The 12,199-nt window shown below is 48.4% G+C and overlaps 1 protein-coding gene across 1 annotated transcript in view; it reads right to left on the bottom strand.

The window, feature by feature from the left end:
- The window catches only part of Lgr6 (leucine rich repeat containing G protein-coupled receptor 6), a 120,200-nt gene that overhangs the window by 30,553 nt on the left and 77,448 nt on the right, over positions 1 to 12,199 (bottom strand). The window contains exon 6 of the mRNA XM_005073388.4: positions 6,987 to 7,058. Coding sequence (XP_005073445.1) covers positions 6,987 to 7,058 — 72 coding nt within the window. The remainder of the gene's footprint in view (positions 1 to 6,986; positions 7,059 to 12,199) is intronic.

Here is a 12,199-nt window from a genome sequence, read left to right as displayed (position 1 = left end):
TCTAGTCTTCTGGATTTGATCAGATTCCTGAGATAACCTTGGGTACCAGAGTCCTGCTAATGCAGCGTACCTGAAGGCTCTACCTCCTGACCTCAACAGTGTGAAGGTTGAGGGACCATGCAGTGAGCAAGGCCCACATCCATCAGTAGGTTGGAGCATGGGACATCTATGCTAGCTACCAGGCAATGAGGACTGACTAGTGGACACTTAAGTCTGAAGTTCACGGACAATGTCTGGCTTGGAGTTATCAGCAAACTCATAGCATTAAAAGCTATGAGACCAACTGGGAATGTAGATTCTGTGTAGAGTCTAGACAGAAGGAGCCCCTGGGTATGATATTGTTAAGGGCTTGGGATCTTGAGGAAGGGGATCTTAGCAGAACATTAGTGATACATTTAAAAGGGCTTAAGACTTCTGGGCTAGAATCCTTTAGTGTCAGTGATGCCTACCTGTTTTGACAGAGCCTGCCATGGTTTCTGGCTCATAAGAGAAGCTCAGTATTTGTGGGATGATGGAGTACATGTCAAAAGAAGCAAAAGGAGTGGCGATAATTGATTCTTCCCAGTTCTTCCTTCCTACAGATATGCAAAGGCCAGTTTTCAACTTCTCCATTTCCTCTCCATGGCATCTGTTAAGGATCTCCACTCCTAACCTCCCACCCTTCTCCATTCCAAAGCCGTGGTTCCTGGGGGAGTGTGGACAGGAGTGAAAGACCAGTGCTGAAGATTTTGCTTCATTGCCAGCAGGGAGGAAGGGGCGGCAGTGACAGGAGGTGACCTTGGCTACCCCCAACACCAGGGCAATGGGGAAAGGGAACACTGTGCTGGGAAGAACTATTAATAACTCGTCATGGTCACAGAACGCAAGACAAACTCATTGGGCAGCTCAATTTTCTGCCTGTTAAAAGTCATTAGTGGTTCTGCGGGGGAAGCCAGAAAAAAAAAGTTTTATATGGAACAATAAATTCCTCTATAAGCCACAGAAGCCCACAAAGTTGCAGCTAATAAACCCACAAATGTGAGATGATTAAGAATGGGAAAGGAAGGAGTTCCTTGATACCCTGCCTCAAGAGGTCTTGTGGTCTGAGGAGCTGACATGGGGCCAAGGGGCAGAGAAATCAAGTTCTGCTTCTTAACTGACTGATTGGCCTTAGATAAGTCACTACTCTCTGCCTCAGTTTGTCCATTGTAACAAGGAGATGCACAGTTTCTGCCTGTCTTCCGCAACCAGTGAGGGGGCAAGAAATGAGATGTGAGATGAACTAACTATTGGAGAAAGGAAAATCTAATTCTCCTAAATATAAGAAATTAATGTTAGAACAGGGATAAACAGGACAGGGCAGTTCACAATGCAGTCCCAGCACTCTGGGAGACTGAGGCAAGATGACTGCTGTGAGTCTGAGGTCAGCCTAGACTACACAGACAGAAACTAGTGAAGTGACCTGATTTTCCCTGAGATATAAAACAGAAAAGAGCAAGCCATGTGGCTTATCAGGTAAAGGTAATTACCGCCAAGCCTAATGAGCAGAGTTTGCTTCCCAGGAACCACATGGCAGAATAAGAGCACCTACTCCTGAAAGTTGTCCTCTGAACTGAACATGGACATTCGTGTGCATGAACACACACATGCACACAAACACACATACACAAAACAAATATAATAAAACTGAGATAGAGAAGAAAGAAAGGAAGGGATGTGGTGACAGACGTATAATCCTAGCACTTGGGAGGCTGCTATAGGGTGATTACAACTTCAAGGCCAGCCTGGGATACATAGCAAGCTCTTGTCTAAAGAAAGGATGGAAGGGACAGAAGAATGATAATGGTCAGCAAAGTTTATTTAGCTCTCTGCGCACCCTCTGCCATGGAGCTTGCCAGTAGGGAGTCATGCTATCTGAACTGTATTCCCCTAAAGAGATTCCCAACTCAGTCCTAACTGTTGGTACCTATGAAGGTGACCTTGGGTACAGCACTTGTGCAGGAAGAATCTAGTGAAAGATCTCCAGATGTAAGCCTAGTTAATGGGGAGACCCTAAACCCAATGGTAAGAATTTCCATAAGAGAAGGCACAAGTTTTGTGAGAATGGAGGCAGAGACTTAGAGGATAGTCTCTAAGCCAAGGGATGCCAAGGATTGCCAGCATCCATCAGAAGGGAGAACACAGACGGCCTCAAACCCTACAGAAGTAACCAGTCCTGCCAACCACTTGATTGTGAACTTCTGACCTCTAGAACTGTGGAAGAATAAATTGCTGTTCTGTTAAGCCACCAAGTTTGTGGTAGTTTGTCATGGCAGCCACAGGAAACCAATACAGTAGTCCTGAGAGCCTGAGAATTCTGATTCATCGTTTAGTGATGAGTCACAGTGTGGAGCCCTGTGAATTGATACCTCCGGGTAGCATCCTCCCTGTCACCCTCAGACACATTCCAGCCAACGCTAAGTGGTGAGTAGGGAAGAGAAAGCCAATGTCAACTAAGCACCTGTGGTGCTCCTAGGGCTACACAGAGTCACCTTATTTAATGTGAACGTTGCGATGCCCTCTGGGTTGTAACATGTTGGCCTTGTTCTCTACTAGTGACAGCTGAAGCTTTTGAGAAGTCAGGTGACTTGAGCATGCCACATGTTAGTGGCAGTGTCAAGTCTGCTGATTCTAGTCTAACCTTTGTTCCTCTCTGGAATGCCCCAAGCCCTGGAAGTCTTGTGGCAATTGCCTGATGTTCTGTTCCAGATGAAAGGCTGATGGTCAGCCCAATGCTGATGAGGGGCCAGACATTTCCAGGGCCAATACTGAGTGAGTTGAGAGTGAAACCTGTTGATATTTGTGGTTTCAATGACAAAGAGACAGGAGTGCATTTTGTAGCCACAGCTACTGTTGAAATAAGAATGTCCTTTGAAAACATCAGTGAGATGTCAGTAGAGGAGGCTCGATGGGGAAGGCACAGTTTTGTACTTCAGGGTGGGATTCTATAAAGTCCTGCCCTATCTGCCGCTCTTCCCAGCCCTGTGCTGAATGCTGCTCCTGATTAGAGAAGGAGCCAAGCCAGGAGGCTTCTGCTCTCACTCAGGCTCAGGCTCTCTTCCAGAGGGAAATGTCTGGCCAGCCTGGACTCCACTTGGACCAGATTTGTTTAACAAGGTCATAACAAGACCCAAAGATCATTGCCTGGGCTTGAGGAATGGGGGTGCAATAGTTTACAGGATCCTGCACCTACCCTCACCCTAGGTTCCTCTAAGATACAGGCATCAAGTACCCAGACATGGTGAGTAAAGGTGGGCCCTTTGGGATGGAATTGGGGTTCCAGTTTTGTCCCCATTTATATATAGATATAGATATATAGATATAGATATAGATATATAGTCAGGACTTTGAATACTATGGTTGTCAGACTAACATAGTTGTCTGTATTCCCCAAACTTGAAATCCCAATGATTGACCAAGATGCCTTGGCACCTGTTTCATGGAGAATTTTCCTGAAAGTTTTTTTCATCTAGATGTCTTTTATATCTCAACCTACATACCTAGGGAGTACTGGAACTGATGCCCTTGAGGGTACTAGTACTTTTAATGGTCTAGTGTGGAGAGAGGACATGTTACTTTAGAGATGGAGGGTTAGACCATCCATCTCTGCTTTGGAGTTTCCCCCAAAGTGGTCATCACCCTCACCATGGGAGATCCGAGGCCTGTGGATACAGGACAGAGCAAGCCTGGTCTGGCTGTGGCTGAGGCTTCTTGGCAAGGTTTGGAATAGTGATGACCACACTGAGAGAAGCGTTCCTTCTGGCAATGCCAGGATCCTCAAAGAGCAGCAAGGTTTGTTGTTAACAGCCTCGTGACTCTGCCCAGGAGCAGAGGGCATAACAGAGTCCCACCTGAGACTCCACCCAAAGCTTCTTTAGAATAAAGAGTGTGTGGTGCATGACTTGCTTGCCTTTTTTTCTGTTTGGTTTTGTTTGAGACAGAGTCTCATGTAGCACAGTCTAGCCTTGAACTCCTGAGCTTCCAGGCTCTACCTTCTGAGTTCTGGGATTACAAGCACATACCACCACATCCAGCTGCAGTAGCCTCTTGTACAGGTGAAAACAGCGGGGCTCCCTGAGGTGAGAGCATGAGCTTTTGCTGGTCCAGCCTACAGATGCAGAACCGGCAGACTGGCCTTCATTGCTGAGAGCCTGAGAGAGGCGGGGTTTACACAGGTGCGCTCTGTGGAGCACATCTCTGTTGTGTCGATATGAGGGGAGCGGTCTATGTGGGGAGAGGATGGCAGAGGACATGTGCTGTGTTGTGTGTGCTGCATATGCCTAGTTAGGGAGCCTGTGTGGTCACGCATGTACGTGCCCGCACCTGGCCCCTCCTCCCAGGTGGTAAAGCTGGGGGCTGCTCTCTCCCTCTGAAGAGAAAGCTGCAGAGCAGCCAAACCACAGCTTGAGCCAAACCACAGCCTGGGCTGTGGGGGTTTGATCTTCCCTCTGCTGCCAGAGATGAGAGAGGTCTAAGTGGCAGAGATTTACAGGGCCCGAGGGAGAAGTACCCTTCCAGCAAAAAGTACACATGAAAGCTCCCGAGTAATAGCCAAGGCTGCTGAGTGCGCCAATTATGCAACAATTAAAAGACTTGACTATCATTTCTTTCCCCTTTCATTCTCCCAGCCGCTCCTCCTCCTCCACATCTGCCTTCCCCTGCAGGCTCCCCGAAAAAATGCTCTGGGGAACAGAAGAGAAAGAACACCCCCCTTTTTTTAAATTGAAGATCAAAAGTTGGAAGAAGGGCTTGCTCTTCGAGGGTGGGGAGGAAACGGGGTATTGTAGACACAAAGCCTCAGACGAAGGGCTGGGGAAGGAAATGGGGGAGGAGGACATGGTTCTGTGTGTCTGACAGTCTCTGCAACAACTTTATATAACCCAGTGACATTATGTGATAGTCTAGTAGGCAAATGGCTGAGCTCAACCCAGCTGGTTGCTTGCTGCCAAGGGATTAACCACCGGGCTTTTTTTGTCTCCACATTGTAAAGATTGGAGGACTTTTCCTCATCTCTTGGTCTTGGCTTTCCCATCTGCAAGGTGGGCATAGCCTGGGGGCCTTGTGCGTTGAGGCCAAGACAGATGAAAGAGCCAGCGGGTGCTTAGCGGCAGGCCTGCTCTATAATTCAGCCAGCAGCAGCAGAGCCAAATGCCCCGCACGGCAACACAGTGGCTAATTGAGAAAGAGTTCGGCAGTGTGCCCCGAAAGTGAAGAAACAGCTGCTTGCTGGCTTTTTTGAGGTGCCAACCCACACCCAGTATCTGTGCCCCCATCCTCACCTGATTTCCCAGCAGAGCTAAACAGCCCCCACATTCCAGGATGGGGGGTGCACTCCCTCCTGCCCTGCAGCTCCCAGCACCACCCTGGAGCCGGGCTTCTCTAAGGACTCTCCGGAAACCTAGCACAGAGTAGGTTCACCCAATTCCCATCTGACCAGATGATAGGATAACAAGGCACCCTCCTAAGGACTTCTGTTTGCTCATTGACACCCTGGTCTGCTCTGTGTACAGTTGGGAAGGTGACCCTGGGAGGAACCATCATCCAGGAGGAAGGATGCAGCCTTCCTGGAAATGAACTTTCTCTAATGAAGATTTAGAGGAGTAGACTGGCCTGTTCTCACTGTCCGGCCATCAGTGGCAGCTATGGAGGAGGAGCACACAGTCTAAGCTTACATAGTAGTAAGAACAGAGTGCATGTTCTGAGTCCATGCTGGAACATGCTGCCCTGCACTACACTCCTTGGTATACAGCTGGCAAAACGGTCTGAATGCCAGGAGAGCTGAGCCCAGCTCTACCATTTCTCCCGCTGCACACCGAGCACAAGAAAGCAGCAGCCATGTTCCTAGGAACCATCCCCACAGGAAATAAGATGCGATTAGGGATGAGCCTCTCATCTGTTTCCCCACACAACCGCAGAGTCTGTGGCCAAGGTCTCTGGGGGTAGACTGTACACAGTGGTTTTTCCCAGCATGTTGCTTCCCAGTCACAGCACATCTTCCAGAATTGTGTCCTCTGCTGCTTTGGATTCCTAAGACCTCCTCACCTCAGGAGCAATGTGGAGGAAGAGTGCTGAAAACGGGTTTGCTTATAACCAGAGAAGGTGCCTGAAGGGGAACTGTGACCAACTCCTGATGTCATAAGCCTTTCCCCACCCTCAGGGGCTCACACTCGTGGTGACCTGGGGCTCTCCTCCCCCAGAGCCCCCAACCCCATGTCCTGCACCAGGTGGCTGTGGCGGCCAGTTCCCTCAGGGGAGCCGAAGACCCCAGCTGGCATGACCAGTCACTCTTGCAAAGTCTAGATGATTGTTTGCACAATGGGGCCCACTCAGCCCACACTGCAGGGGCTGGCAGGCCTCCAGAGGAAGTGATGGGAGGGCTTGGGTGCATTCTGACCTTAACTGAATTCCTGGAGGATGATGTGTGAATAAAATGGCTTTTTAAGAGTCAACAGCTTGGGTGCTTTTTATCGGTGGGCTGAGGTGCTGAATGGGCCATCTCCCCATTAATCACTTCGCTAGTTAGGTCAGCTGGCAAACAGTCCTGACATTATTCTGTGGTATTCCTCTCCCTTCTGTCAGCAGCCACCCTGAAGCAGACATCAAAACTGCCATCAAGTCAATCCTAGCCCTACCCCCGAGCCTTCCAGTCTCCAATATTCATGTCCTAGTTCCTCTGACTTCTGCTAGCTCTTTCATTTCTGTTCATTATGGGACATCTCTGCTGACAGGGGCCCTGCGTTCCCATTTCCCGGGCCACTTGGAACCACCGCAGAGCATCCTGTACCCACCTGAAGGGAGAAGGGATTTATACTGAGTGACATCTCAGAGAAAAGTCCCAGGAGGGACACATGGGTGACAAGCCTGGGGCCAGATCATACCCTGCTGGCCTTTCCTAAGCCCATGCCCCAACTCTAGTCACAGGTGTCATCACCCAGAGGGCTAGGACTTCAGCGGGATCTCCCACTCACAGTGTCTCCAGGTTATGCAGCCCCTCGAAGCTGTGGGTCCCCACATGCTGGATGCGGTTGTTATGCAGGTGCCTGTGTGAGAAGAAGAGACACGTCAGAAGTCGCAGCAGAGCCTCAGGGCCATTCGGGGCAGATGGGTGAACCCAGCTGAAGGAGAAGCGCAAACAGAATGACCTCAGTGGTCTAACCTCTTTCCTCCAGGGACGGGCAAATCAGCCAAGACCCACTCCTGAAGCCACAATTGCCAAGGCAGCCTTGACCATGGGCTGGATACCCTTTTGCCTCCCTAGTGAAGGAACTGGGAAGAGGAAAGCCCAGACCAAGGCTGCAGCAAGCTCTGACTAAGCACTGGGAGAGAGGCCTGATGTCATAGGGGCTCCCATCTGAGGCTTCTTCTCTGGCCCTGCACCATAGGACCCAGCCAGCCTGACTCAGTGGCCAGACTTCATAGAGGAGCCAGCAGCAAACCGCTGCAGACAACATATAATTAAAGGCTAAGCTTTGTTACAACTGGAGAGAGCTGTGGTCATGCTGAGTGAACTGGGAGGTTGGTGAGGCTGAGGCAGCCCAGGGAAGGCCTGGCAGAGGCAGCGATCCTCAGCCGGGCCTTCACAGGCCATCTGCATGAGCAGAGGGAAGGGGTTCCAGGCAGAGATGGGAGGCGGGAAGTTGCATGGGCTGTCTGTCTGTGCAGGCCTTGGCAAGAACTGTTTTGAGTAGTAAAGGGGGGAGTTTGGGAGAGAGTCCCAAGGTAAATAGCTCAGCGAAAGTAAGATGGAATTGAACAGAAATTATCAAACCAAACTCCACAACACCTGAACCCTCACAAGGAGTAAAAAGTGGAAAAAGGCACACAGCCTTGTGTAGACAGTTACACTGAAGACCTGTGGCCAGACAGACAGTTGGAAGTCTGTGCCAGTGCCTTCTCCAGAGAATAAGCAGGTGAGAAAACAAAATCTGAGTTTGCTCCCTAAAAAATAAACACTAGCTTGTGAGAACTAACCACGCAAACATTCTTGTTTTTCTTCCCTACTCTGTCTTCCAAAGGGAACAGGTGAAAGAGAAAGAAAATCCAAAGCTTGAGGCTGCTCATTAGGTAGGGAGCCGGAGGTGCTAGCCTGTAGCACTGGGTGGAGGGAGTGAACGCCACACTTAATACACAAGGGAAGAGGAAGCAGCCCCAGGTGGTCGACCCAAGACTGGCCACCACCACCTCAGAGCATGGTGCCTCTCTCTCCCACCCCACCAGGGTACTGAAAATGGGACAAAGCCTACCTCTTTGGACTTGACCCACGTACGGCAGGTTTGAGGGGGCAACCAAGAGGCCTAGAGACGATGTGTTGGAGCAGAGTTTTGTGAGAGTTCCAGAGGAAAGAAATCACAGGGTGACAAAGGGAGGAGGGGATTGTAAGGGACAGTGAAGTTCCAAGCCCTAAAGAAAATGCAATTAATGCTGAGTGTGGTGGTGAAATCCTGGAATCCCAGAACTTTGGAAGTAAAGGCAGGAGGATCAGGAACACAAAGTTATTCTTGGCTACACAGTGAGTTGGCGACTGGCCTGGACTACTTGGTTCCCTGTCTCAAACAAAAAAATTTACACTCAATGAATGAGGAATAGTAGGAAACTGATCACAGTTGCCTTCTGCTACAAAACATCCTAAATGATGTATCAAAGACAAAAAATAAATAAATAAATGAAAGGAAAAATGACATTGTAGGTTAAGGCAGTAAAGCTAAGGCCCCAAACTGCATTATTAATATATATGATATGTAATCTATGTCATATACACTATATAATATATATGAGCTAATCAGTTTGAAACAAGGAACAGAGTGTGCAGTGGTGAAAGTTGGCTTGTATCAGTAAGAAAACTAGGTGCAAGGCTGGAGAGATGACTCAATAATGAAGAGAATTTGCTGTCCTTACAGAGGACTGGGATTCACTTCCCATCATCCATACTGGATCGTTCAAAACCACGTGCGACTCCGGCCTCAGGGGATCTGACACCCTCTTCTGGCTTCTGTGAGCACTGCATGCACACGGGGCACAAACATACATCTGGGCACACACACACATAAAAATAAGATAAAGGAAAAGAAAGCTGGACACACTCAGGGTGAGCATGGCAGAGTGAAGCAACGGTTAAAATAGTTAAAACCCGAGCGATGTGGGGGTACATCAGTAACCGAGGTCTCTCAAAGAAAGGATTCCCAACAGGAGGCTGAAGATACAATAATACAAAAATTCTCCAGAAGAAAGAACAGAATTCGCCCCTCAAAGGCATCCATTGTTCCTGGAAAATTAGATGCAGAACTTTCTACACTGTGGCATATTTGAGTTACGCTGTTAAAGTTCAAGAATTTACAAACATCTTTAGGCAGAAAAGGGAAATCACTTATGAGGGGTAAAAAAGCAGGCTGGCTGGCAAAGATGTTGCTGAGTTGTGAGGGCGCTCAACCAGAGCCATCCAGCTAGGTGGGGAGGGCCAAGAGTCTTGTGAGGCCCTGTTCTCCCATCCCCCACCTGCTCTACCAGGTCCCAGGAAGGAAGACAGACCCTCCCCCCAATTCAGGAATCTTCTGGTCTTATAGGAAAACAACCATTGCCTTCTGAAAATAAGCTCTCTTCTCTTACCAAGGCTAGGTAATTTTTCCTATCTCCTCCATCCCTCTATCCCAACTGTCACCAAACGCCTTTTGATCGGCCTCCCAGACCCTCTCCTCCTCCCCGTTCAGCTCTGGTCTAGACCACCTCAGCTTTCTAGACCTCTAGCTCCAGCCTCTCCCTCTCTCCTTTGAACCCATTCAGTTCTAGAGTTCTGGCACCTCTTTACAAGATTATATACGGGACGTTACTAGACTTTCTACTTAGTGTTGTTTCTGGTGCCACCAGTGTGGAAAGGGTTCGTACATGTCAGAGCAGCGCCAGAGTGCAGGCTTTGATGGAGGGCACCTTGTCTCTCCCATCACTCCTGCCTGCCTGTGTCGCCTGACAGGTTTCCATCTACCCCTCGAGCTTTTCTGTTTTGTTGTTTGGAGATATGGTCTCATATAACCCTGCGGCAGGAGGATGGCTGGTCTCTAACTTGCCATCCTCCTGCCGCAGGCTTCCAGGTTGTGGAATTGCAGGCACAAGCACATACCACCCAGCCTACCTCTTGGTTTTAACTACCGTTTTCTTGCTTCCTCTTGGGCTTATTCTTCCTCCTCTGCCTCCTGGGCTTCCCCATAGCTCATCTCAAAGTCCCAGGACAGCATCCTCCAGCCTTCTTTACCTTCAACATGGCTCCCTGCTCAAAACACTTTCCTTCACACACTAATAAAACACAGAGAAGTGATGCTTCTAGTCTCACTCTGTGCCAAGGGACCCGGGCTGTTCCAGCTTTGGTCCCCTGTACAAGTTTTTCTCCTTTAATCCCTTGTTCTTTCAGTGGAATCCCCACACCTTGTAGACTTATATTGGGCTTGAATTTCATACCAGCTTCCTAACTCACAACCAGGCCTTGAAGTAATCTATGACTCCTTTTCAACGTGGTCTCCTACCCCGTGAAAACCTGTGGCATAGGTCAATTCTTCCTCTCACATGCCTCTTACAGTAGCATCCTCCCTCTCATCCTTTCTGCTGTCTCCCCAAACTGAACTTCGATACATGAGAACCTCAGAACTCATTTTTCTGTCTCTGGTCTCCATGTGTTCCCATCTGTCCTTTACTTTAACCATCCGAAAATATCCCTTAATGTCTGCTTGAAAACCTGCAAGCTTCCCTCCCCAACTGGGAAATAAAAGCCAGAGTCTTCACTCTGCCATTGTCTGTCCCCAGAGTTACCTCCTCAGCCTCCCCTCACCCCACCCCCCAAACACACAGACTCTGCTACAAGGACTCTCTGCTACAGCTGGATGGCCCGATTCACCAACAGCTGACAGTGTCTGACTCTTCCTCCGTGTCTTAATGTTCTAATTCTCCTTGCTTGTCCAATGCCATTATGTCTCCACGTCCAGCCCCAGTCCTGCTTCTCCCGTGAAGCTTTCTTCTTATCCACCCTGTGCTATGCGTCTGTCTCTAACGCCTAAGCTATAGCAGCAAAAATCATACAGCTGCCTTGATTGTCTTTCCTCACAGAGGGAACTGACTAGCCTGTAAGTCCTTTCAGGCCAGCAAGTCTGTCTCATCCTTCTGTGACCTTCAGCACTTGCACACGCATGCACTCGCACACACACACACAGACACACACATACACACACTCTGTAAATGCATATTGTTGCCCATGTAGCAGGGACCCATCATAAAGTTCTCATTTTTCCAGTTATCTTGTCTGTCACAGAGACTTGACCCCATTCCTATACAAGGTCACAGGGACATTACCAAAGCTAAAACCAACCACACTGACTCCCAGAAGGATAGAGGGTATGGCCATTCTAATAGAAGGAAATACTCCATTGGGGACATTCATATTCACTTTCTAAGTTCCTGAGACAGAACAATAGACAAACAAATCACTACCTATATCTTCATCTCTCACGGAACTAAGCATCATCCGTTCATGCTGACCTAGAAAACCACAGCAGATATCCAAAAACAAAGGAGGCAATGCTGCCATTCAGCAGAGTCACTAACATACATGTTCCTGCAGCAATTAGTATGTAACCCAGAGCAATTACACGTGACCTCCAAGCCCTTAGTAATTAGACTATGAACTTACCAATCATTCATAGCAATTAGTTAGAAGCTAATTTGCACTGTAAAGTTCCCACTAGGAAAGTAGAGTTAACCCCAGCCCCTATCCCTGCCAGGGATGCTATCTCCCAGGTAATTACCCCGCTGAGGCTTTGACATCTAATTACATGTGATGGCCTTTCCTGCTTATTTAGGCATGCAAAATCAGATGGATTTATTCTATCCCTATGCCAAAGCATATGATTGCATCTTTTGGTTCTCAAAGGTGGTGAGAATTACTTAAAAAAACTCTTGATTTATATTACAATTAACATGGAATGCTATTCTGTTTGCTGACTATAATAGTATTTCTGATTATAATAATGCTTAGTCCCTTTAGTGACCCTCAGAGCACTTCTATGGGCTTACTGTCACCTGGCTTTGAGAGCGTCCTATGGATGACTCCATCAGATGACACAAGTGATGGTCATATTCATAATCTACAGAGAAGGAACTGAAAATGAGAAGGTTCGACAACATGCAAAGAAGAGCAAAGCTC

Source organism: Mesocricetus auratus, unplaced genomic scaffold, assembly GCF_017639785.1.
Source record: "Mesocricetus auratus isolate SY011 unplaced genomic scaffold, BCM_Maur_2.0 Super-Scaffold_100676, whole genome shotgun sequence".
Classification (NCBI taxonomy): domain Eukaryota; kingdom Metazoa; phylum Chordata; class Mammalia; order Rodentia; family Cricetidae; genus Mesocricetus; species Mesocricetus auratus.
This window is presented reverse-complemented; position numbering and strand designations above follow the sequence as displayed.